The following is a 26,095-nucleotide window of genomic DNA, read 5'->3' as shown; positions in this document are numbered from 1 at the left end:
TGCAAACATAAAATATGGGGACCTAAAAAGAGTTGTATAGTAGAAAATATACATGTATGGCTGCTATGATAAAAAGCACCAAGCGATTAGATAAGCTGGTCCACTAGGGACCCCTCACTTAGGTCAGATCCAATGATGGATCCAGGATAAAGTGCTACAGTGGGTATTGTAAACCCAAAAAAAAAATAGACAGTGCCAGGATTGTTGGTTCAAATAAACACTACAGATCACGGCACAAAAAACAAGCCCTCACACAGCTCTGTAGGCAAAAAAAAAAAAAATTATATAGCAACACAAAGCAAAATTTTTTTTGTTTATTTTCCAGTTTAAAGTTTTATTGTTTTTCAGTAAATTGATATATTTAAGCAAAACTGTGCAATAATGGCAACAAAGAAAATGAGCAAAGTAATAAAAAGGAAAAGGAGAAGCGATGCTTAATCCATAGATTAAATGGACGGAAAGGTATCCATGAACTTTATTTATGGTCAATTAGTGGGAGCAGTTGCTAAAGGAGCAGAACCAAACTAAAACACAAGGCACTGTGAGAATCGACTCACCCTGGAAGGTTTCCAGAAGGTTTTGAACTGTTGGTGGACCGATAGGAGTCTAATTTTTGAAACACCAACTATGCTTCCCATGTTTTATGTAGTGTTTAGAGATGAGCGAATCGAATATCGCCGCGATTCTATTGCATGAATCGCTTCATTAAACTCCCTTTAGTGTGGTCCAGGCTCCAGGGCATCTAAAATGGTGGATCCACATTTGAGGACATAGGGCAAGGAACTCTGGGAAGGCGGGAACAAGGGTAGGCAGGATAACCCTGAATCACATGCAGGTTGCAGCCTATCAGCAGCCAGTCACTCCTGTGATATCACAGCCCTATATAATCAGCAGCCATATTCCGGCTAGTCACTTCATCCTTTCACTGCAGAGAGATAGGACAGTGCTGTGTGTTAAAGCAGACAAGCTTTTTCCAGCAGCGTTTCACCTCATAGTCACGTCAGCGTTCTGGTGGATAGAGAGCAGTACATTTTTCACAGAAAATTATTTATACTGCAGCCATTAACCTCCCAGTCACTTTCTACAGCAGTGTATTACAGAGAGGGGCAGAGAGCTGTGTGTTGCCTCATACATTTCAACAAGCTGACGCAGAGAATGGAGGAATATTTTTTCGGTGCAACTCTTTGTCTTTGTTCAACAACAAATTGTCTGCTGGTTATACTAGTCTGTAGACGGTATAATACCCAGTAGTCCTTTCGTAATAGTCTTTGAGAGAGTGAAATGTTGGGTTTAGTACACAGTGACTGTATGCTGCAGCACTGTTGTTTACTGCTGGTGTTGTGCAGAAATAAGTTTTTTAAGGTGTACTGAGGCGCATTTTTCTGCCCTCATCTAAGTAGTGTACTATTTTGTACCTGTTAATCTGCCCAGGGCCTAGATACTGTGAAAGGCCAGGCAAAAATAATCACCGGCTGGTGTTTTACTCCAATACATTTTTAAGCGTACTGTAGCGCATTTTTCTGCTCTCATCTAAGTAGAGTACTATTTTGTACCTGTTAATCTGTCAAGGGCCTAGATACTGTGAAAGGCCAGGCAAAAGTAATCACCGTCTGGTGTTTTACTCCAATATATTTTTTAAGCGTACTATAGCGCATTTTTCTGCCCTCATAAGTGCAAACCACATACGTACATCTAAGTAGTGTACTCTTTTGTACCTTATAATCTGTCAAGGGACTAGATACTGTGAAAGGCCATGTAAAAGTAATCACCAGCTGGTGTTTTACTCCAATACTTTTTTAAACGTACTGTAGCGCATTTTTCTGCCCTCTTTGTTCCACAACAAATGGTCTGCTGGTTATACTAGTCTGTAGACGGTATAATACACACCCAGCAGTCCATTCCTAATAGCCTGTAAGAGAGTGCAATTTTTGGTTTAGTACACAGCGACTGTGTGCTGTAGCACTGTTGTGTACTGCTGGTGTTGTGCAAAAATACTTTTTTTAAGCGTACTGTAGCGCATTTTTCTGCCCACATAAGTGCATACCACATACCTACATCTAAATAGTGTACTATTTTGTACCTGTTAATCTGTCAAGGGCCTAGATACCTTAAAAGGCCAGGCAAAAGTAATCACAGGCTGGTGTTTTTATCCAATACGTTTTTTAAGCGTACTGTAGCGTATTTTTCTGCCCTCATAAGTGCATACAGTGGTCCCTCAACATACAATGGTAATTAGTTCCAAATGAGCCATCGTTTGTCGAATCCATTGTATGTTGAGGGATTCGTGCAATGTAAAGTATAGGAAGCTGTACTCACCTGTCCCCACCGCTCGCGATGGTGTCCCCGCCGCTCCCGACGTCATTAGGCCGCTGCGTACGCCATTCCTATTGGATGACGTGCGCAGCAGCGTATTGACGTCATCGGAGAGGGCCGAGAAGAGACCGGAAGACCAGCGCTGGACCCGAAGGGCACCCCGGAGCATCGTGGAGGGGTAAGTAATACTTACCGCACCACACGGGGAACATTAAGCTGCTATCCGGCAGCAGCTTAAGAATTTTGCGCTGCCGGATAGCACTTAAAGCGATGGCCCCGACATAAAAAAGCATCGTATGTCGATGCTAACATCGATATTCGATGGCCTCTGAGAGGCCATTGTATGTCGATTTGATCATATGTCGGGGCCATCGTAGGTCGGGGGGTCACTGTACTACATACCTACATCTAAATAGTGTACTATTTTCTACCTGTAAATCTGTCAAGGGCCTAGATACTGTTAATATCCAGACGAAAGTAATCACCGGCTGGTGTTTTACTCCACTACTTCTTTAAGCGTACTGTAGTGCATTTTTGTGCCCACATAAGTGCATACCACTTACCTACATCTATGTAGTATACTATTTTATACCTTTTAATCTGTCAGGGGCCTAGATATTGTGAAAGGAGAGGCAAAAAGTACTCACCGGCTGGTGTTCTAGACAAATACTGTTTTATGCGTAGTGAAGCGTATTGTACTCCCCTCATATATGCGCTAAGTATGTCAGGCAGAGAAGTGCCAGGACTTGCAAAGAGGAGTGTTAGAGGCCTAAATTCATCAGGCAGAGGTCGCAGGAAACTAGAGTTGCAGCGAGAGGCCTGAGCTCCCGGTATCAGCTAGCGGTCGTGTCTCGACCAGCAACCCACCTTCAACCTTAACTGTCATCGATTGGTTAACACAGTCATCCACTTCATCACAAGTGACATCTGGTCAACAGTCTGACACAACCTCAGACAAAACCCTCAGTTGGCATGGCCCAAGAGCAGTCCCTGTCCTCCCATTGCCTCTGTCCTATGCTGTTCCCTCCCTAAAGAAGTATCTTATGCTGTGGGTTCAGCTCCACTTTTCAGTATCTAATTCAGGATCTAATAGAGGACAGTCAACAGCTACTGCCCAGCCATGAAGTGGAGGAGACATCCGCCACTTCCTCCGCTAGGCTGGCAAGTAGTGATGAGGAGAGTGACGTGGGAGGCGGTGTTGCCAGCGTTCAGAGTCCTGAAGCAGACACTGTTGAGGAACCTGAGGAGGACATCAGTGACGTGCAGACACTTGTTGATGAGGAGGTAGTGGAACAGGGGTTCCAGGAGACAGTAGTAGCAGTCAATTTGTGCGGACTGTTGGTGGGAAAAATCAGCTGCTCGGCGGTGTGGCAGTTTTTCATCAAGCATTCGGAGGAGGATAACATAGCCACATGCAAGATGTGTCGGCAGAAGGTGAAGCTTGGCCAGGGTCCCAATGTTAGCACCACGGCCCTGTGTCAACATATGCTGCGCCACGGAGTCACACAGGGGAGGAACTGCTAAAAGTAATTCAAAAGAAATCGGAGCATGGCTTACTCGACGAAAACTGGAAATGGGAACCATAATGACTGACAACCAGAAGAACATCTTGTCTGCCCTGCGACAAGGAAGGCTGAGCCCTGGATGGCACACATGTTCAATCTGGTTGTCAAGCAGTTCCTGAAGTGTTTCCTCCATTTGCGAGTCATCCTAACAATGGGAAGGAAACTTTGCATGCACTTCAGCCACTCGTAAAACCGCAAAGCACACCCTCGTTGAGCTGCAGCGTCAGAACAGTATCCCCTTACATAGTCTAAGGCTGCTTTCACACTATACAAATACCTCGGTTATAAACACCAGTTATGAAAACCCTGGAAATCGTCCATTAAACCGCCATTAGAAAATCCCATTATAGTCTATGGGATTTTTTCAAAAGCCATTTTAACCCGTTATTGCTAATTATTAATAACGGCCGTTATTTTGTTATGGGCGATAGTAACGGAAGAAATAGTGCATGCACTATTTCTTCCGTTCCTTCGCCCGTCACAAAATAACGACCGTTATTAATAACGGGCGATAACGGGTTAAAATGGCTATTGGAAAAATCCCATATATAGACTATAATGGGATTTTCTAATGGCCGTTTAACAGCCGATTTCCAGGGTTTTTATAACGAGCTTTTATAACGGAGGTATTATTATAGTGTGAAAGCAGCCTTATTTGCGATGTCGCCACACGTTGGAATTCCACCCTCCATATGTTGGACCGACTATATGAACAGAGAAAAGCCGATTTCTTGATGATCCAAGCGGATAGGGGGACTCCTCTGTGAAACTTCAATGTCAACCAGTGGCAGCTCATACGTGACACCTATCGTTTGCTCAGGCCCTTTGAGGAAGCCACATTATTAGTCGCCAGGATTACCGGATGAACGATGTCATTCCACTGCTTCATTTCCTACAACACGTGTTGAAAACAATTGCTGGTCGGGGCAATGGTGACATGGTGCCTACATCTCACGGTCACATGAGCCCTGTGGGGGCTGAACTGGAGGAGGAGGGGGAGGGGCACAGTGGAGCACAGTTTAGGTTTCACGAAATGGGCAGTTTTTCTAGTCATCTGACAGGAGAGGAGGAGCAGCCAGATGAGCTAGAGGATTATGAGGAAGGCGAGACAGAGGACCCAGACACACTGTGGCAGTATGCAATGGAGATGGAGTCAGGGAGTCCCTCCGAGTCACTTGCACAAATGGCAAAATGCATGCTCACTTGCTTGTGTAGTGACCACCGAATTGTCACCATTTGGCAGCAGGATGACTTCTTGCTCTCCACCTAATTGGACCCTCGCTACCGCTACAAAATGGGGGCCTTTTTTACACCCACTGAGAGGGAGGACAAACTGACCTACTACAGAGACATCCTACATAGTCAGTTGGTAGATGCCTATCGGCGCCATCGTCCATCCTCTCGCAGGTCTGACTCGGCGGGCCCCCTACGCTCACCTTCCACTGCCATGGCTGCTGTGGAGGGGCGGTTGGTCGGAGCAGTACCAGCTCCATCAGCAGCAGTCTGAATCTACAGTCGCTGATGAGTACCTTTCTTCACCCGCATAGTGTAGCAGCAGGTAAACCTGGAGCAGTACCTGAACCAGCAGGTGGTGGCATACCTTGACATGCCCATGCCAACACACCTTGAAGATCCGCTGGACTTCTGGGCAGCCATACTTGATTTGTGGCCGCAACTAGCAAAGTTTGCCCTCGAAAAGCTGTCCTGCCTGGCCAGTAGTGTGCTTTGAGAGTGGGTGTTTAGTGCCGTGAGGGCCATGGTCACCCCAAAAAGAACTCGCCTGTCCATGAAAAATGTGAAAGATCAATCAGGCATGGATCAGCCAGAATTTCCACCCACCAATGCCTGATGCATCAGAGTAGATTGACCATGGTGCCACACCAACACTTCACAAATATGTATAGTGCCAAACGGATTTAAGGCGCTGCTCCCCAGTTACAAACATTCCTCCGCATCAGACCTTTTTTCACCCACCTTTGTCACTGGGTACTGGTATTGCCACCCACCGCACCACTCTGTCACCGGGTCACTTTCAGGACTCCTGATTCTGCTGCTGCCACCTCCAGACTGTCTCATTCTGCCACAATATGGTCTCCACATGCTTCCGCCAACTCCAGGTTGTGCCATTCAACCACTATATGTTCTACTCATGCTGCCACCAATTCCAGGATGTATAATTCAGCCACTATATGTTCTTCTCATGCTGCTGCAAACTCCAGGCTGTGCCATTTAGCCACTCTATGGTCTCCTCATCTGCCGCCTACTCCAGGCTGTGCCTTTCAGCCACTCTATGTTCTACTCATGCTGCCGCCAACTCCATGCTCTGCCATTCAGCCACTATATGTTCTCCTCATCTGTCGCCAACTCCTGTCTGTGGTATTCACCCACTATATGTTCTACTCATGCTGCCGCCAACTCCAGGCGGTGCCATTCAGCCACTATATGGTATACTGATGCTGCTGGGCCTGGGACATTACCTACAAATTTTTATGGTAGCACTAGCTACCTTAAATCTTCAATTAAAATTTTAAAATTCATCTTTTAATCTTAGGGATTGTGAGGCCCTATGGTCTCCTCATGCTGCCACGAGCTGCAGGCTGTACCATCAGCCACTATATGGTTTACTGATGCTGCTGGGTCTGGGACATTACCTACAATTTTTATGGTAGCATTAGCTACCATAAATCTTCAATTTTAATTTAAAAATTCATCTTTTAACCTTAGGGATTGCGCGGCCCTATGGTCTCCTCATGCTGCCGTGAGCTGCAGGGTGTGTCATTCAGCCACTATATAGTCTCCTCTTGCTGCTGCCCATTCCAGGCTGTGTCATTCTGCCAGATTATGGTCTCCTCAGGCTGCTGCCACCTCTAGGCTCTGCCATTGTGCCGCCATGGGACTCATTGTTAGTTTTGGTTTTGTGATCATACAGTATTAGTTCAAAGTAAACACCAAGACATTAAACTTGGGAATCTAATATAAATCTTAAATTAAAAAAACGATGTAATCTTTTCAAGGCTAAGGCCCTATGGTCGTCGCAGTCATATTACCTGTGGACTTATCACAAGAATTCAATGAATAAGCTTGGAGCGATAACAATGAACCATAACTGATTAAATGAAATATTCGCACTTTCACTGTCAGGGGGGCGCTGAGAGGCAGTGGTTGGAACAGGTAGTATCTCGCCTGGCAGAGGACCGCCAGCGCGATTTTAAGATACCAGTACGAGCTTTTTCACTGCAGCCACTTCTAGCTTTATGCGCCAATTTATCCAATGGCACAGAAGCTGAATGTGCTCCTGTCCAAGTTGCTGGTACTGCAGTCCCTCCTTTTCAAGTGGACATTCAGAGTATGGGGGTGCGCTGAGAGGCAGGGGCTGGACCAGGTGGTAGCTCGCCTCACGGCACACTGCCAGCTGGATGCTCACCAGAATGGGTAATCAAAACATTTAATGTTATATCTAGATGCTCTGCGGCAGTGATTCTAATAGCGATGCCTGTAATCTGCATGTCATATGAACACAGCAGCACACAACAGTATTATTTCACTATAACACAGGACACTCCCTATGCATGTTAGGACAAAGCAAAGTGTTCTACACCTCTATTGAGCCTCTCTGTAGGCCAGAAATAGCTGTTTTTAATAGTAATTCACCGCGAATAAATTCGGCCGAATCTAATTTTTCAAAAACTCGCTCATCTCAAGTAGTGTTCATGGGTTACTGTAGTGGTAGCAATCAGTTCCTTTTCTTTTCTGAAAGGTCAGAAAACTATTCCTCTAAGTGAGGTTTGACTGTTCCAATAGCAAGGAATCACTTTTATTTGGGGAATCCTGAAGGGATAATAGAAAGGAGAAGGTCCTTTGTTCTGTTTGGGATATGAACCTCAGTAACCTAGCAATGTGTGTGATAACATGTGGCCAGACCATTTGAATTGGCTGGCAGCTCCACCAAATCACCAGATGTGCACCACCGAGCCAATGTCCACACAAGATCTCCAGCACCTGCATTTATTAGTGCAATAATTTGGATCCCAGTACCAGTGAGAGATCATTTAAAATGACAGTGCAATAAAAGCAACAAAGAGAAATACAGCAGCATATAGCAACAGAGCACAACAGGATGCAAGGGTTCCCACTTTTTTGTAAAAGAGCAGAGATGGCATGGACAGATTAGAGAATTTCTTTTTCTTTTATTGAAAAGATCTCAGTGTAGACTAGTCTCTTTCCAGACTATCATATAGATCATAAAGTATGTGTAGCTTGTTGTGTATAGTTGTGTATATATTTACTTTTGCCTAGGATGTACTTGCTAGATTAAGCTGAAAAAAATATAACAAACACTATGTACATTTGGTATCACTGTAATTGTACTGACTCACAAAATAAAGATAATGGCCGACATTTATCATTGTCTTTAGACTGTTTTATGTGTCTACAAAAGGCGCACGCAGGGTTTATTTGCGCCTTTTATGCGCCTTTTGGTTTCCACATTTCTGCTGATTTTGAGTTGCAATCCACTGATATTGACAATACACATGATATGGACAGGTTTTATGAACTGTGAAGAGAGAAATGTCAGAATTGCCCCTACAGATCACCAGCACACAAAAAAAAGGTGTAGAAAAATCCTTCACTTACACCTACAATGATAAATGCAGGCCAAAAAGTCAGTTTTAATGTCTGGTAAACAGCATAAAAAATTAAAATCTGCACAGTTTATTTTTTTTTTATTATTTCACACCACACTGCATAACAGCCAATTGCATTGTACAGGGTGGGCCACTTATATGGATACACCTTAATAAAAGGGGAATGGTTGGTGATATTACCTCCCTGTTTGTGGCACATTAGTATATGTGAGGGGGGGGGGGGGACTTTTCAAGATGGGTGGTGACCATGGTGGCCATTTTGAATCCAACTTTAGTTTTTTCAAAAGGAAGAGGGTCATGTGACACATCAAACTTATTGAGAATTTCTCAAGAAAAACAATGATGTGCTTGGTTTTAACGTAACTTTATTCTTTCATGAGTTATTTACAAGTTTCTGACCACTTATAAAATGTGTTCAATGTGTTGCCCATTGTGTTGGATTGTCAATGCAACCCTCTTCTCCCACTCTTCACACACTGATAGCAACACTGCAGGAGAAACGCTAGCACAGGCTTCCAGTATCCGTAGTTTCAGGTGCTGCACATCTCGTATCTTCACAGCATAGACAATTGCCTTCAGATGACCCCAAAGATAAAAGTCTAAGGGGGTCAGATCGGGAGACCTTGGGGGCCATTCAACTGGCCCACAATGACCAATCCACTTTCCAGGAAACTGTTCTTCTAGGAATGCTCGGACCGGACACCACGTGTGGTGGTGCACCATCTTGCTATGGGTGTCAGGTCCGAGCATTCCTAGATGAACAGTTTCCTGGAAAGTGGATTGGTCATCGTGAGCCAGTTGAATGGCCCCCAAGGTCTCCCAATCTGACCCCCTTAGACTTTTATCTTTGGGGTCATCTGAAGGCAATTGTCTATGCTGTGAAGATACGAGATGTGCAGCACCTGAAACTACGGATACTGGAAGCCTGTGCTAGCATTTCTCCTCCGGTGTTGCTATCTGTGTGTGATGTATAATAAATCCACTGATTTTATTTCAGAAATGGTGTTGATCCACAGCAAAATCTGCAACAGATTTTTAACTACATTGAAAAAATGTTATTTGCATATTGGCCACCAAAAATTTGGTTCAACCTACCCCATATAATGCTGTGATTTGTTTCTTAACCTGTTCTTGAATCTGAAAGTATGCCATTTTATAGTGATAATATAAGTAACATAAAAATTTTTTTTCAGAAGTCCCAGCTGGGCTGAATGGCCATACTTACTGATGCAAGAAAAATGCCCAGAAAGATGAAGACAAGCCAAAATGTGATATCAGACGATATTGATGAACAATCATCCATACACACATTATTCATGAGTATTAGTATTATACTTAAAGGTGTTATCCACCATAAGGTGATTTTAGTACTTACCTGCCAGACAGTAATGGACATGCTTAGGAAGGATCCATGCTTGTCTTGGGGCTACATGACTGTGTTGTGAGTCCACCACAATGCTTTGTTTTTGTGAAATAGCTATTTCCTCTTGGAGTTCCCCCCTTCATCTACAAGTCCCATTATGAAGAGGAACTTGGGTGGTTGGGACCCCTGTTCTAGTTATCAGTAAGGGTCCTAATGGTGGGGCCCCCATTGACTGATATAGCCTATAACTTGCTTTACTAGGGCACCATACACAGGAGTTGCTTAATAAGACACCATGTTTAACTAAATAATAAGTAGGTATACAAATTTGAAGTAAGTGATTGTGTTAACATACTTTCTATTATTCTTGCCTTTTGTTTCCTGGTCTTCCTTTACAGAGGTGATAGAGAGAGTTTTTAGGTCACGGAATTATGAAGTAATGCAACACAATGATCTTACTGGTAAAGAAATTCTAAATATTATGAAGAATTATGCAAAAGTTGATCACTCTGAAAAGGACAGCTTTGTATGTTTTATACTCAGTCATGGGGAGAAAGGAATTGTTCAAGGTATAGATGGAACAGATGTATCAGTGAAAGATCTAACTAACTGCTTTAATGGTCAAAAGTGTCCATCACTAGTTGGGAAACCCAAAATTTTCTTCATTCAAGCATGCCAAGGAGATAAATCCGATCTAGGTGTCCCTTATGTCAGCGACAGCAACACATCTATGTATGTAAATGATGGCAAAACTCTTCCAGTATCTGCGGATTTCTTAACCGCTTTTGCCAGTGTTGAAGAATATGAATCTTTAAGGAATCCGGCAACTGGTTCTGTGTATATTCAGACTCTTTGTGCAGTCCTACAGGATCATCAGTTTTTGTAAGTATAATCAATATCTATTTTCAATAGAAATAAGGAAGGAAGAAATCTAATAAAAATACAAGCAAGCTAGTGAACACTTAAAGGCTGTGTCCATTTTTGCAAACATTTTGTTTTCTTTTTTTGCTCTAATAGATCAAAACTGAAAAGGCAATTCTGGAAATAGTTTTAATGAAACATTTTCTATCATTTCAATTTTACAGTGCCTATTCCTCTGTAATAGATGACAAACAATCCCTGTGTAGTCCTGCAATCACACTCCCCTTCATCTGTCCCCTACTTTTTGCTAAACTTCATTCAAATTGGTGGGGGCAGAAGAAATAGAGGGAGATTTATCAAAACCTGTGTAGAGGAATTAGCTGACTAGTTGCCCATAGCGACAAATGTGATAGCTTTTTTAATTTTTAAAAAGGCCTTTGAAAAATAGAAGAAGCAAATTGATTGGAAAGTGTTCCACTCTTTCTCTGCACAGGTTTTAATACATCTTCCCCATAGAGTATGACCAAGGCCATAAATAACAGAGGCAGACCATTCAGCTGCTATGGGGCCCTTAGATCGAGGGAGCTAAACCTTACCTGGTCCCATCCCTTGTGCCACTGTTTGGGGCTAATTGTGCAGAACAAGCAAGGGTTATAGTCAATGTGAAGAACGAAACTGTCCTTAGGGTAGCAAAACCCTGACATCATGATTGTGAGCCCATTGGGTCTTTTTTTTTTTTTTTACATAGGCCACGGAGTATGAATGCATAGAGGGCTTTCTGTTTCTTTCTATGATAACATACAGGTCTGCTTAGGAGCTGTAGAAACAAAATATTAGTATAATATTTATCAATAATATTTTAATATTCATCAAGACTATTTGCTTCACTTTTCATTTTACTTGCACTGAAGCAATAAACAACAATTTGTTTCAAAGGTGAACATACCTCTAAGCAAATTACTGTATATAGTGTTTCTGTCCTTTCTTCCTAAAAGGGTACTCTGGTGTAGAACTTTTTTTTAACAGGATCCACAGGCTGTGGCATATAAAATAAAAACCTGGACTTATCTGCTGCCACTCCCTCAGTGCCCTAGTTTTGCTGCTCCTGTCCTCCAGTGCCGTACTCTTCCTGGTTGCTGGTGGTCGACGCTTCACACTGTGGCTCAGAATCAAAGTCCTCAGCATTGTCCGGCCTGAGCATGAGCGACAGTGTGACGTATTGTACCCTGGCACTAGTTTACTTCATCATAGTAACATAGTTTGTAAAGTTGAAAAAGGACAAGAGTCAATCGAGTTCAACCTAAACCCTACTGTGTTGATCCAGAGGAAGGCGAAAACCCCCCATGAGGCTAATGCCAATTGCCCCATGACAAAAGGAAAAATTCCTTCTCGATCCCAATATGGCGAGCAGAATAAATCCCTGGAACAACATTCTATCCACATAAATCTAGTATCCATAACCTGTAATGTTATTATTCTCTAGAAAAACATCCAGGCCCCCTTGAACTTGTTTATTGAGTCAGACATCCCAACATCATGTGGCAGAGAGTTCAATAATTTCACTGCTCTTACAGTAAAGAATCTCTGTCTGTGATGATGGTGCAACCTTCTTTCCTCTAGATGTAGAGGATGCCCCCTTGTCATGATTACCAGCCTATATGTAAAAAGATCACTAGAACGATCTCTGTACTGTCCATTCATATATTTGTACATAGTAATCAGATCGCCGCTAAGATGTCTTTTCTCTAAGCTAAATACCCCCAAGCTTGATGACCTGTTTTGGTCCTGTAATCCTCTCATACCGTTAATTATCTTTGTCGCCCTCCTCTGCACCCTCTCCAGTTCGGCCATGTCCTTTTTAAATACAGGTGACCAGAATTGGACACAATACTCCATATTTGGTTTGACTAGTGATTTATACAGTGGCAAAACTAGGTCCTTATCACATGATGCCTCTCTTGATACATCCCATGACTTTGTTAGCCTTGGCAGCCACTGCCTGGCACTAATTGCTAAAGTCGAGTTTACCATCCACCAGTACCCCAAAGTCTTTTTCCGGTAGAAGTTTGACCTAGTGTCTGACCTAGGGTTTGGGTTTAGAGCACTGGGCTAATTTTTCATTGGGATACAAACTCTCTTCTATGGATAATTTGCACCTGAATGAAGGGGGTCCACTGTGGTGGGGGAGAGATGGCAGAATATTTAAACTAGGTAAGTGGGGGAGGATAATAAAGCAAAGCAAGCAGATAGTGGGACAGATAGGTTAGAGAGGGGTCAGGACATAATGGTGGGTGGAGAGGAGACCTGTGGGGGAGGTTAAGAGCAGTGGATAAGGAGATCCATGTGTTACAAACCAGAGGTGTAAATAAATGTAGCCCATATAAATGTACCCCCAATTACTCAAAAAATCCCACTAGCCCCAATAACTCAAATAATCCCATTAGTGAGACTATATGTGTAAAACTTGATGGAAGTATAAAGTGTATGTTCACAAATGCTAGAAGCCTAGCAAATAAAATAGGGGAGCTTGAGGCCTTGATACTGGAGGAACATCACGAACACAGTGCTCTCTGCTTACATCTCTGTCCATTTTAGCAACCATGTATAGCAGATGCATAGCAGATGCATAGCAGATGCATAGCAGATGTAAGCTAAGGGCAGCATGGTGGCTCAGTGGTTAGCACTGCTGCCTTGCAGTGCTGGGGACTTGGGTTCTATTCCCACTAAGGACAACAATAAATAAAGCATTAGTATTATTATTATAATAACGTCAGCAGAGAGAACTGTGGTCGGGATGTCATCCAAAAAGCATTCCAAAAATAAAATAATTTCCTCTGTAGTATTCAGCAGCTAATAAGTACAGGAAGGATTACGATTTTTTTTAATAGAAGTAATTTACAAATATGTTTAACTTTCTGACACCAGTTGATTTAAAAGAAAAAAGGTTTTTACCGGAGTACCCCTTTAAGGGGTTATGGGGTCCATACATGCTCCGTAATTTTTTTTTTTTTTCTTTTTGCATTCATATATCTAAAAAAATATTTGGGATTTGTTTTGCTTTCTTTAGCCACCTGTCTCTCATTTTGAATCTTTGCTGTTTTTATTACATTTACAGATTTTATTCAGCTCTTTGTAATGTTTAAATGCTATAGCTGAGCTGACCACTCAGATTTGTATTTTTTTAAAGCTATTTTTTGTTGTTGTTTAAACATCATTTGTCAGACATGTAGGATTTAGTTTTCAAGTATTAATCATTTAGACTTGTTCCACTTAGGAATTAATTTAGCTGTGTATTTATTCAGTGTTGATTTGAAAATTTCCCATTTACCTTCTGTATCAGTATTTAAGAACACCTCCTCCCAGTCTATGTCCTGAAGTGCAGCTCTCAGTCCAAGGAAATTTGCCTTTTTAAAATTATGTGTTTTTGTCCTCCCAACCTGTCTTTGTTTTCTACATTTTAAGTCAAAAGTAACTATATTGTGGTCGCTATTACCAAGGTTTTCTTGCACAGTTACATTACACTCTGCTTTGCTGGAAATGATCAGATCCAACAGAGCATCACTTCTTGTTGGGTCCTCCACAAACTGGCCCATAAAATGATCCTGCAATAAATGTAGAATTTGTCACCCCTTTGTAGTTTTAGCCAAACCCCGACCTATATCTGGATAGTTAAAATCTCCCATTATTACCACTGTACCTGCCCCGGCAGCCCTCTCTTTTTGTTTATGCAGCCAGCCGACCTTCTATCTCTTCAGTGGTGTTGGGGGGGGGGGGGGGGGGGGGGTTTCAGTGTTTCCCTCCTTTTGTAATTCTGCCCACAGGGATTCCACATCCTCAGAATCATCACACACTATGACATCTTTCACACTGACTTTCATACCGCTTCTAACATACAGACATACTCCACCACCTTCCCTGTTTACCCTATCATTGCAAAACAATGTAAACCCCTGCAGATTGACAGCCCAGTCATGCGAGGAGTCCAGCCATGTCTCAGTGACCCCAACTAAGTCATCAGTGTTCCAAAAAGAAAGGAATTTCCTCTGTAGCATCCAGCAGCTAATAAGTACTGGAAAGATTAAGATTTTTTAATAGAAGTAATTTACAAATATGTTTAACTTTCTGCCACCAGTTGATTTAAAAGAAAAAAGGTTTTCACCGGAGTACCCATTTAACCCCTTAAGGACGCAGACCATTTTCACCTCTAGGACGAAGCCCTTTTTTGCAAATCTGACCACTGTTACTTTAAACATTAATAACTCTGGGATGCTTTTACTTATCATTCTGATTCTGAGATTGTTTTTTCATGACATATTCTACTTTAACATAGTGGTACATTTTTGTGGTAACTTGCATCCTTTCTTGGTGAAAAATCCCCAATTTTGATGAAAAAATTTAGCATTTTTCTAACTTTGACACTCTCTGCTTGTAAGGAAAATGGATATTTTTTGGATTCACATATACAATATGTCTACTTTATGTTTGCATCATAAAATTAACGTGATTTTACTTTTGGAAGACACCAGAGGGCTTCAAAGTTCAGCAGCAATTTTCCAATTTTTCACAAAATTTTCAAACTCACTATTTTTCAGGGACCAGTTCAGGTTTGAAGTGGATTTGAAGGGTCTTCATATTAGGAATACCCCATAAATGACCCCATTATAAAAACTGCACCCCCAAAGTATTCAAAATGATATTCAATAAGTGTTTTAACCCTTTACGTGTTTCACAGGAAAAGCAGCAAAGTGAAGGAGAAAATTCAAAATCTTCATTTTTTACACAGGCATGTTCTGGTAGACCCAATTTTAGAATTTTTAAAAGGGGTACAAGGAGAAAATTTATACTTATATTTGTAGCCCAATTTCTCTCGAGTAAGCACATACCTCATATGTCTATGTAAAGTGTACATGTGTATATGTAGTGTTTTACGCTTTATTTTATGTTAGTGTAGTGTAGTGTTTTTAGGTTACATTCACACTAGAGGCAGATTACACTGAGTCTCCTGCTAGGAGTTTGAGCTGCGGCGGAAAATTTGCCGCAGCTCAAACTTGAAGCGGGGAACTCACTGTAATCTGCCACCAGTGTGAATGTAGCCTGTACATTCACATGGGAGGGGGGGTCAAAACTACAACTCCCAGCATGCACTGACAGACCATGCATGCTGGGAGTTGTCGTTTTGCAACAGCTGGAGGCACACTGGTTGGAAAACCTTGAGTTAGGTTCTATGACCTAACTCAGTATTTTCCAACCAGTGTGCCTCCAGCTGTTGCAAAACTACAACTCCCAGCATGTACTGATTGCGGAAGGGCATGCTGGGAGATGTAGTTATGCAACGGCTGGAGGCACGCAAGTACAACTCCCAGCATGCCAAGACATCCTCATGTTGTTCCTGAATGCTGGAGTTGTAGTTTTGCAAGATTTAGAGGGGTTCAGGTTGTAAATTACTGTCCAGTGGTCTCTAAACTGTGGCCCTCCAGATGTTGCAAAACTACAACTCGCAGCATGCCCAGACAGCAAACTGCTGTCTGGGCATGCTGAGAGTTGTAGTTTTGCAACATCTGGAGGGCTACAGTTTGAGACCACTGCATAGTGATCTACAACCTGAACCCCTCTAAATATTGCAAAACTACAAGTCCCAGCATGCCCATACAGCAAACAGCTGTCTGGGCATGCTGGGAATTGTAGTTTTGCAACATCTGGAGGGCCACAGTTTAGAGACCACTGTAAACTGTGGCCCTCCGAATGTTGCTAGGCAACAACTCACGTGGCAGGACCTGGATGAATTGCTACCGCCGCTGCACGTGGGGGATCCCCGCATGGAGGATCGCGCTCCAGGATCCGGGATCCAGGTAAGGGACCTTTGTCGCTGGTCCCATGACAGTTCCCTCGTTTTGCCCGGACACCGATAGGTGGGCAAAGCGGGGGAACCGAACTTTAACCCCCCCTCCCCCGGTCTGCTATCGGTCGGTCGCTCCGGTCGACCAATAGCAGAGATAGGAGGGGTGGCACCCCTGCCACCAAACTCCTATCCCTTCAGGGGGATCGAGGGTGTCCCGGACACCCCCGATCCTTCTTATTTTCTGGGTCACCAGTGACCCGTATGACCCGGAATCGCGCAGATCGCAGGTCTGAATTGACCTGCGATTTGCGCCCATCGTGGTCATAGCCCCCCTATGACCGCGATGGGCGCAAATCGCAGGTCAATTCGCAGGTCAATCTCAGGACCCCTCTCGGCGATGTGCCGGGATGCCTGCTGTTAGATAACAGCAGTCATCCCGGCCCGATCACCGCTACCGGTGACGTGGCGCTCCCGGAACCCCGCGACGTTCATGTACGTCGCCACGCACCAAGTGACACTTCGCGGCGCCGTACATGTACGTCGCTCGTCGTGAAGGGGTTAAAGGGGTTATCCAGGAAAAACTTTTTTTTATATATATCAACTGGCTCCAGAAAGTTAAACAGATTTGTAAATTACTTCTATTAAAAAATCTTAATCCTTTCAGTACTTATGAGCTTCTGAAGTTAAAGGGGTACTCCGGTGAAAACCTTTTTTCTTTTAAATCAACAGGTGGCAGAAAGTTAAACATATTTGTAAATTACTTCTATTAAAAAAATCTTAATCCTTCCAGTACTTATTAGCTGCTGAATGCTACAGAGGAAATTCCTTTCTTTTTGGAACACTGATGACATCACGAACACAGTGCTCTCTGCTGACATCTATGTCCATTTTAGCAACCATGCATAGCAGATGCATAGCAGATGTATGCTAAGGGCAGCATGGTGGCTCAGTGGTTAGCACTACTGCCTTGCAGTGCTGGGGACTTGGTTTCAAATCCCACTAAGGACAACAATAAATAAAGTGTTATTATTATTATAATAACGTCAGCAGAGAGAACTGTACTCATGATGTCATCAGAGAGCATTCCAAAAAGAAAAGAATTTCCTCTGCAGTATTCAGTAGGTAATAAGTACAGGAAGGATTAAGATTTTTTAATAGAAGTAATTTACAAATATGTTTAACTTTCTGCCACCAGATGATTTAAAAGAAAAAAGGTTTTCACCGGAGTACCCCTTTAAGGTTGTTCTTTTCTGTCTAAGTGCTCTCTGATGACACGTGTCTTGGGAAACGCCCAGTTTAGAAGAGGTTTGCTATGGGGATTTGCTTCTAAACTGGGCGGTTCCCGAGGCAAGTGTCATCAGAGAGCACTTAGACAGAAAAGAACAACCTTAACTTCAGAAGCTCATAACTACTGAAAGGATTAAGATTTTTAGATAGAAGTAATTTACAAATCTGTTTAACTTTCTGGAGCCAGTTGATATATATAAAAAAAAGCTTATTCCTGGAATACCCCTTTAACTCCTTGGGGACGGAGCCCATTATAACCCTAAGGACGGGAGCATTTTTTGCAATTCTGACCACTGTCACTTTAAGAATTAATAACTCTGGAATGCTTTTAATTTTCATTCTGATTCTGAGATTGTTTTTTCGTGACATATTCTACTTTATGGTAGTGGTACATTTTTGTCGATACTTGCATCATTTCTTGGTGAAAAATTCCAAAATTTGATGAAAAAATAGAAAATTTAGCTTTTTTCTAACTTTGAAGCTCTCTGCTTGTAAGGAAAATAGACATTTCAAATAAATGATATATTGATTCACATATACAATATGTCTACTTTATGTTGGCATCATACAGGAGATATCTTTATATTATTATATTATATACAATATATTATGTTTACATCATAAAGTTGACATGTTTTTACTTTTGGAAGACACCAGAGGGCTTCAAAGTTCAGAAGCAATTTTCCAATTTTTCACATTTTCAAAATCGGAATTTTTCAGGGACCAGTTCAGTTTTAAAGTGGATTTGAAGGGCCTTCCTATTAGAAATACCCCACAAATGACCCCATTATAAAAACTGCACCCCTCAAAGTATCCAAAATGACATTCAGTAAGTGTTTTAACCCTTTAGGTGTTTCACAGGAATAGCAGCAAAGTGAAGGAGAAAATTCAAAATTTTCATTTTTTACACTCGCATGTTCTTGTAGACCCAGTTTTTGAAATTTTACAAGGGGTAATAGGAGAAAAATCCTCTCAAAATGTGTAACCCAATTTCTCTCGAGTAAGGAAATACCTCATATGTGTATGTCAAGTGTTTGGCGGGCGCCTTAGAGGGCTCAGAAGGGAAGGAGCGACAATGGGATTTTGGAGAGTGAATTTTGCTGAAATGGTTTTTGGGGGCATGTCACATTTAGGAAGCCCCTATGGTGCCAGAACAGCAAAAAAAAAAACAAAAAAAAACACATGGCATACTATTTTGGAAACTACACCTCTCAAGGCACGTAACAAGGGGTACGGTGAGCCTTAACACCCCACAGGTGTTTGACGACTTTTCGTTAAATTCAAATGTGTAAATGAAAAAAAAAATTTCACTAAAGTGCAGTTTTTCCCCCCAAATTTACCATTTCTACGAAGGGTACTGGGAGAAAAATCCCCCCAAAATTTGTAACACAATTTCTCCCGAGTATGGAGATACCCCATGTGTAGACCAAAACTGTTGCCTTGAAATACGACAGGGCTCTGAAGTGAGAGAGCGCCATGTACATTTGAGGCCTAAATTAGGAATTTGCAATAGGGGTGGACCCGGTTACAAGGATGGGGCTTGTCTCCACCAAAACCCTACAGCAGTGTCTCCCACAGGGTGCCTCCAGCTGTTGCAAGACTCCCAGCCTGCCAGGACAGTCTATGGCTGTCCGGCAACACTGGGAGTTGTGGTTTTGCAACAGCTGGAGGCGCCATTTAGGAAACACTGCCGTATGAGACGTTTTTCATTTTTATTGGGGGGGGGGGTGGGGGGGGTCGACGTGTAATGGGGTGTAGTGTTTTACTTTTTATTATTTGCTAGTGTAGTGTTTTTAGGGTACATTCACACAGGCAGGGGTTCACAGTAAGTTTCCTTGAAGGAAATCCACTGTAAACCCGCCCGTGTGAATGTACCCTGTACTTTCACATGGGGGGGGGGGGGGGGTGCGATTGACCTGCGATTTGCTGCGATCGCCGACATGGGGGGTCTCAGGACCCCCCTAGGCATTGCCACGGGATGCCTGCTGATAGATATCAGCAGTCATCCCGGTCCGATCACCACCCGGCGAGCTGCGGTCATCGGAAATACTGAGGGCGTATGGATACGCCCTCCGTCCTTAAGTGATGGGACGCGAGGGCGTATGCATATGTCCACTGTCCCCAAGGAGTTAAGGACGCAGGGTTTTTTAGTTTTTGCATTTTTGTTTTTTCCTCCTTACCTTTAAAAAATCATAACCCTTTCAATTTTCACCTAAAAATCCATATTCTGGCTTATTTTTTGCGTCACCAATTATACTTTGCAGTGACATTAGTCATTTTACCAAAAATCCACGGCAAAACGGGGAAAAAAAAACATTGTGCGACAAAATCGAAGAAAAAACACCATTTTGTAATATTTGGGGGCGTCCGTTTCTACGCAGTGCATATTTTGGTAAAAATGACACCTTATCATTATTCTGTAGGTCCATACGGTTAAAATGATACCCTACTTATATAGGTTTAATTTTGTCATACTTCTGGAAAAAATCATAACTACATGCAGGAAAATGTATATGTTTAAAAATGTCATCTTCTGACCCCTATAACTTTAATATTTTTCAAAGTACAGGGAGGTATGAGGATTAATTTTTTGCACCATGATCTGAAGTTTTTATCGGTACCATTTTTGTTTTGATCGGACTTTTTGATCACTTTTTATTAATTTTTTAATGGTATAAAAAGTGACCAAAAATACACTATTTTGGACTTTGGAATTTCTTTACGTGTACGCCCTTGACCGTGCGGTTTAATTAATGATATATTTTCATAGTTCGGACTTACAATATTATTAAATGTATCATACAGTCCTAACCTTGTTTAAGACTCTTAGGCCATGCTCACATGTCAGAATAATATTCAAATATACCAATTGCCACAGAATGGGAAAGTGCTAAAGAAGTTTTTACCATTTAAAACTACAGCTCCCAGTATGACCTAAGTAGTGGTGAGGGGATGCTGGGAGTTGTTGTTTTACCCATCATAACTGCAGAACTTACAAGTGACTCCAGCTCTGATAGGACATAATGAGGAGAATACAGAATGATATCAGTCACTACAGGTGATGTCTTCTCTCTAGTCTTTCCTTATCTAATTCAGATGTACATACCGCCAGGACTTGTTCCAGCTAAATGTTCACTCAGCAGAACTTGATACCCAGATGGTTCCTCACTATTCTGATCCTCTATATGAAAACAATTATTATTATAATACTGCCAAACACTGTATTCTTTGAATATAATACTGGCACACACACTCTGAATATAATTCCGACACACTGTACTCTCTAAATATAATACTGGCACACACCCTCTGAATATAATTCTGACACACTGTACCCCCTGAATATACAACACACTGTACCCTCTGAATATAATACTACCACACACTGCATCCTCAAAATATAATAATATAACACAATGCACCCTCTGAATATAATACTACCACACACTGTGCCCTCTAAATTTAATACTACCACACACTGTGCCCTCTAAATTTAATGCTACCACACACTGCACTCTCTGAATATAACTTGCTGTGCAGTGCACCCTCTGAATAAAATACCGTAATGTATTGTAGCCCATAAAAAACGTACCACCCCAGAAATTCCTCATAATATACACTATACTTCTGAAATGCAGAACACTCTGTGCCTTCACATATAGTAATAATGCCCCATCTTGTGCCCCTACATATAATAATTATGACCCGCCCTGTTCCCCCCACATAATAATAATGCCCCCGTGCTGTGCCCCTCACATATAATGCTCCTGTCATGCGCCCCTCACATATAATGCCGCCATCATGCGCCCCTCACATATAATGCCCCCATCATGGGCCCCTAATATATAATGCCCCCATCATGCGCCCCTCATATATAATGCCCCCATCATGTGCCCCTCATATATACTGCCCCCATCATGCGCCCCTCAAATATAATGCCCCTGTTCTTTGCCCCTCACATATAATGCCCCCTGTGCTGTGCCCCTCACATATAATGCTCCTGTCATGTGCCCCTCACATATAATGCTCCTGTCGTGTGCCTCTCCCATATAATGCACTCTGTGCTGTGCCCTTCACATATAATGCCCCTGTTCTTTGTCCCTCACATATAATGCCCTCATCATGCACCCCTCTTATATAATGCCCCAATCATGCGCCCCTCACATATAATGCCCCTTGTGCTGTGCCCTTCACATATAATGCCCCTGTTCTTTGCCCCTCACATATAATGCCCCAATCATGCGCCCCTCACATAAAATTCCCCCTGTGCTGTGCCCCTCACATATAATGCCCCCTGTCCTGTCCCCTCAGGGGGCATTATATGTGAGGGGCACAGCACAGGGGGCATTATATGTGAGGGGCGCATGATGGGGGGATTATATATGAGGGGCGCATGATGGGGCATTTTCTGTGTGGGGCGCGGCACAGGGGGCCTTATATGTGAGGGGAGCATGATGAGGGGATTATATATGAGGGGTGCATGATGGGGGCATTTTATGTGTGGGGCACAGTACAGAGGGCATTATATGTGTGGGGCACAGCACAGGGGGCATTATATGTATGGGGAACAGCACAGGGTGCATTATATGTGAGGGGCGCATGATGGGGGCATTATATATGAGGGGCGCATGATGGGGCATTATATGTAAGGGGCACAGCACAGGGGGCATTATATGTGTGGGGCACAGCACAGGGGGGCATTATATGTGTGGGGCACAGCACAGGGGGCAATATATGTGAGGAGCACAGCACAGGGGACATTATATGTGTAGGGCACAGCACAGGGGGCATTATATCATATAATGCCCCCTGTGCTGTGCCCCACACATATAATGCCCCTTTGCTGTGCCCCACACTTATAATTTATATGTGTGGGGCAAAGCACAGCAGGCATTATGTGTGAGGGGCACAGCACAGGGGGCATTATTTGTGAGGGGCAAAGCACAGGGCGCCCCCCTGTCATGTGCTCTGCACCCCAAGTTTTTAAATCCCCCTCCCCCTCCTCCTGTACGATATATTGCCTCTAACAGTGGCACATATTCTGTTTCCCTAATCCCCGCGGGGATGGGATCTCCGGGCCCTGGCGCGATGATGTGACATCATCGCGCCGGCCTGCAGTGGATCGCGTACCCACAGCCCGCACGCTGTGTACTCACAGCGTGTGTGAAAGGTTAGTGAATGGTGTAGTGGGAGCTTACAGCTTCGGCTCCATCATGCTAGGTGGCGGGGGGCAGCAATCTGGGGGGGGGGGGGCAATTGCCCCGTTGCCCCCACCGGATCCGCCACTGAATGGATCAGGACGGGGTCACGCCAGAACCCCATGCATTCCGTCGCTGAGCGACTTCCTCAGGGGTGTTGTGCCCTAGATGTGTCCACCTCGAATATATATACACAAATAAACAAGTGCCTCCGAGTTGCTTCCGGGTTGTTCGTATCATGTGACACAAGATCACGTGATCCCAAATGTGTGAGCGCAATCTCGCGAGAGATCGCTATGTATGGTGCGTGCGCACTGTGATTACACGTTATGTGGCTGCTGCAGGTCAGCGCATAAGCCCCACAGTCACTCACTGTGGGCCGTCATGGAGAAAGGGGAGCACATGCGCATAAACACACATAAGAATTATAAAGCAAGTGGAATCAAAGTTCCACTCACATAGTCCAAAGTGGTAAGTTCTCGCGGGGCCGTGATGGGATCTCGCGGGACCACAATCGCATACAGGAGGTGTCAGGTGAGCGGATGTAAAATCTGCCCACGTGATCAACCCCTGCGTCTCGCGATACTTCGCTGTCAATACAGTCTCTATTGCCAAATAGGCTAATCCGGCGCATGTGCTTCCTGCATATCAACCCTTCCTTATCTTCAAGTCCTATCTCCACAACCGCACCCGAGAGCAACCAAACATTCCACCTCATACACATAATGTGCATTGTGATACACTTATGTATATCCATACATACGCCTATATGGACACAGGAAAACTAAAGAGAAAGAAGTGTATTGAGAAAAAAATATTTAAAAATTATTATAATATTATAATTTGTTTTCTCAATACACTCTTTTTCTTTAGTTACCGTATTTATCGGGGTATACCACGCACCGGCATATAACACGCACCCTCATTTTACCAAGCATATTTGGGTAAAAAAAGTTTTTTACCCAAATATCCATGGTAAAATGAGGGTGCGTGTGTGCGCGTGTATACCCCGATACACCCCCAGGAAAGGCAGGGGGAGAGAGGCCGTCGCTACCCGCTTCTCTCCCCCTGCCTTTCCTGGGGTCTAGAGCCCTGCTGCCGGCCCTTCTCTCCCCCTGGCTATCGGCGCCGCTGCCCGTTCTGTCCCCCTGACTATCGGTGCCGGCGCCCCTTTGCCGTCGCCTATAGCCAGGGGGAGAGAAGCAGCGCCGACAGCCAGGGGGAGAGAAGGGGCAGCGGCAGCCGTTGCCTCCCCCCATCCCCGGTGGCATAATTACCTGTTGCCGGGGTCGGGTCCGCGCTGCTGCAGGCCTCCGGCGTGCATCCCCTGCGTCGTTGCTATGCGCTGCACGGCGCATGACGTCAGTGTGCCGCGCCGTGCATAGCAACGACGCAGGGGACGCACGCCGGAGGCCTGCAGCAGCGCGGACCCGACCCCGGCAACAGATAATTATGCCACCGGGATGGGGGAGGCAACGGGGCAGCGGCGCCGGCAATGGGTGCCGCTGCCCCTTCTCTCCCCCTGGCTATCGGCGCTGGCAATGGGGCTCCGGCACTGATAGTCAGGGGGACAGAACGGGCAGCGGCACCGATAGCCAGGGGGAGAGAAGGGCCGGCAGCAGGGCTCTAGACCCCAGGAAAGGCAGGGGGAGAGAAGCGGGCAGCGACTGCCTCTCTCCCCCTGCCTTTCCTGGGGGTGTATCGGCATATAACACGCACATAGACTTTAGGCTAAAAGTTTTAGCCTAAAAAGTGCATGTTATACGCCGATAAATACGGTATATCAGTTATATCATTATCAGTAACATTCTTTTTTCACTACATTCACAAAATACAATATTTTATTGATTATTTATATAATCTGGGGGTATATTTATCTCACATTTATGCATATTTAGTAAGGTCACACACTACCAAATAAGTTTTCCTGTGTCCATATAGGTGTATGTATGGATGTACATAAGTGTATCACAATGCGCATTATAGCCCTCATTTACTAATGCCAACCCGACTTTTTTTGTTGGGTTGTGTGACCAAATTTGTGTTGCATAGCCCATGCGACACAAATTTGGTTTCACAGCCCGACAAAATATATCATCACTCCGAGTGTTTTTTAAACCCGTCAAAATGGGTGTGGTTATCACAAAAAGGGGCGTGTTCCCGACAAAAAAGAAAAAACACTCGGAATATGATGAAAAACTCACAGGAAAACCTGTGAATTTTTCTTCACTAAAACCCGACAGCTCTGAGCTGTCGGGAAGTTTCTGAAAACCAAGTGAATCCTACCCCCATCATGGAATGCTGGGGGCATGTGATTGCGCTGTGTGGGGGGCATATATACAAATTACCCTGCGACACAATTTCCAACTCGTGCGACACAATTTTTTTCCCCCGTGCGACACATTAGTAAATCAGGGAGAAAAATACACGGAGTAAATCAAGAAACACTCAGAGATAAACCCGACACTCTTAGTAAATGAGTGTAATTAGATAAGTGGCCTCAACCACAAAAAATATTATTATTGGGTGCTTATCTCTGCTTTAAAGCAAAATGTCCAACCAAGAACAGAAAATGCAAAGCAAAAAGTGATAGCACACCAAGAGGTTTATATATCAAAGTCAATCTTTATTGTACAAAAAATAGCCGTATATAATTAAAAACATTTAAAAAGGAGGTCCACAAAACATCTCGGACCACCTTAAGCCATTGGGAGGGATCCCAGACCTAATCTGGTGCTCCCCCACAAACAAGGACACCGTCAAATATCTCAATAATAAAGTGCAATATTCTCCCTCTGACTTCTGGCTCCAACACAATATGACATATGATACACAAATGGCAGCTCTATTGATCCAAACTGATAAACGAATTGTAAATGGTCTTACTGCAAGCAAGATAAGCGGTTTCTGCATAAACAATGCTTGACAATAAATGCATCACAGCTGCAACAATAAATTGACCAAATATCCCAGGTCACATCATATAGTCAAAGGAAAAACGTGTTCCGTCACTCTTGGTGACT

The 26,095-nt window shown here is 43.5% G+C and overlaps 1 protein-coding gene across 1 annotated transcript in view; it reads left to right on the top strand.

The window, feature by feature from the left end:
• The window catches only part of LOC130284092 (caspase-8-like), a 93,237-nt gene that overhangs the window by 47,435 nt on the left and 19,707 nt on the right, over positions 1-26,095 (top strand). The window contains exon 8 of the mRNA XM_056534091.1: positions 10,286-10,769. Within this exon, the coding sequence (XP_056390066.1) occupies positions 10,286-10,769 (484 nt within the window). The remainder of the gene's footprint in view (positions 1-10,285; positions 10,770-26,095) is intronic.

This window comes from Hyla sarda, chromosome 8 (assembly GCF_029499605.1).
Source record: "Hyla sarda isolate aHylSar1 chromosome 8, aHylSar1.hap1, whole genome shotgun sequence".
Lineage (NCBI taxonomy): Eukaryota > Metazoa > Chordata > Amphibia > Anura > Hylidae > Hyla > Hyla sarda.
This window is presented reverse-complemented; position numbering and strand designations above follow the sequence as displayed.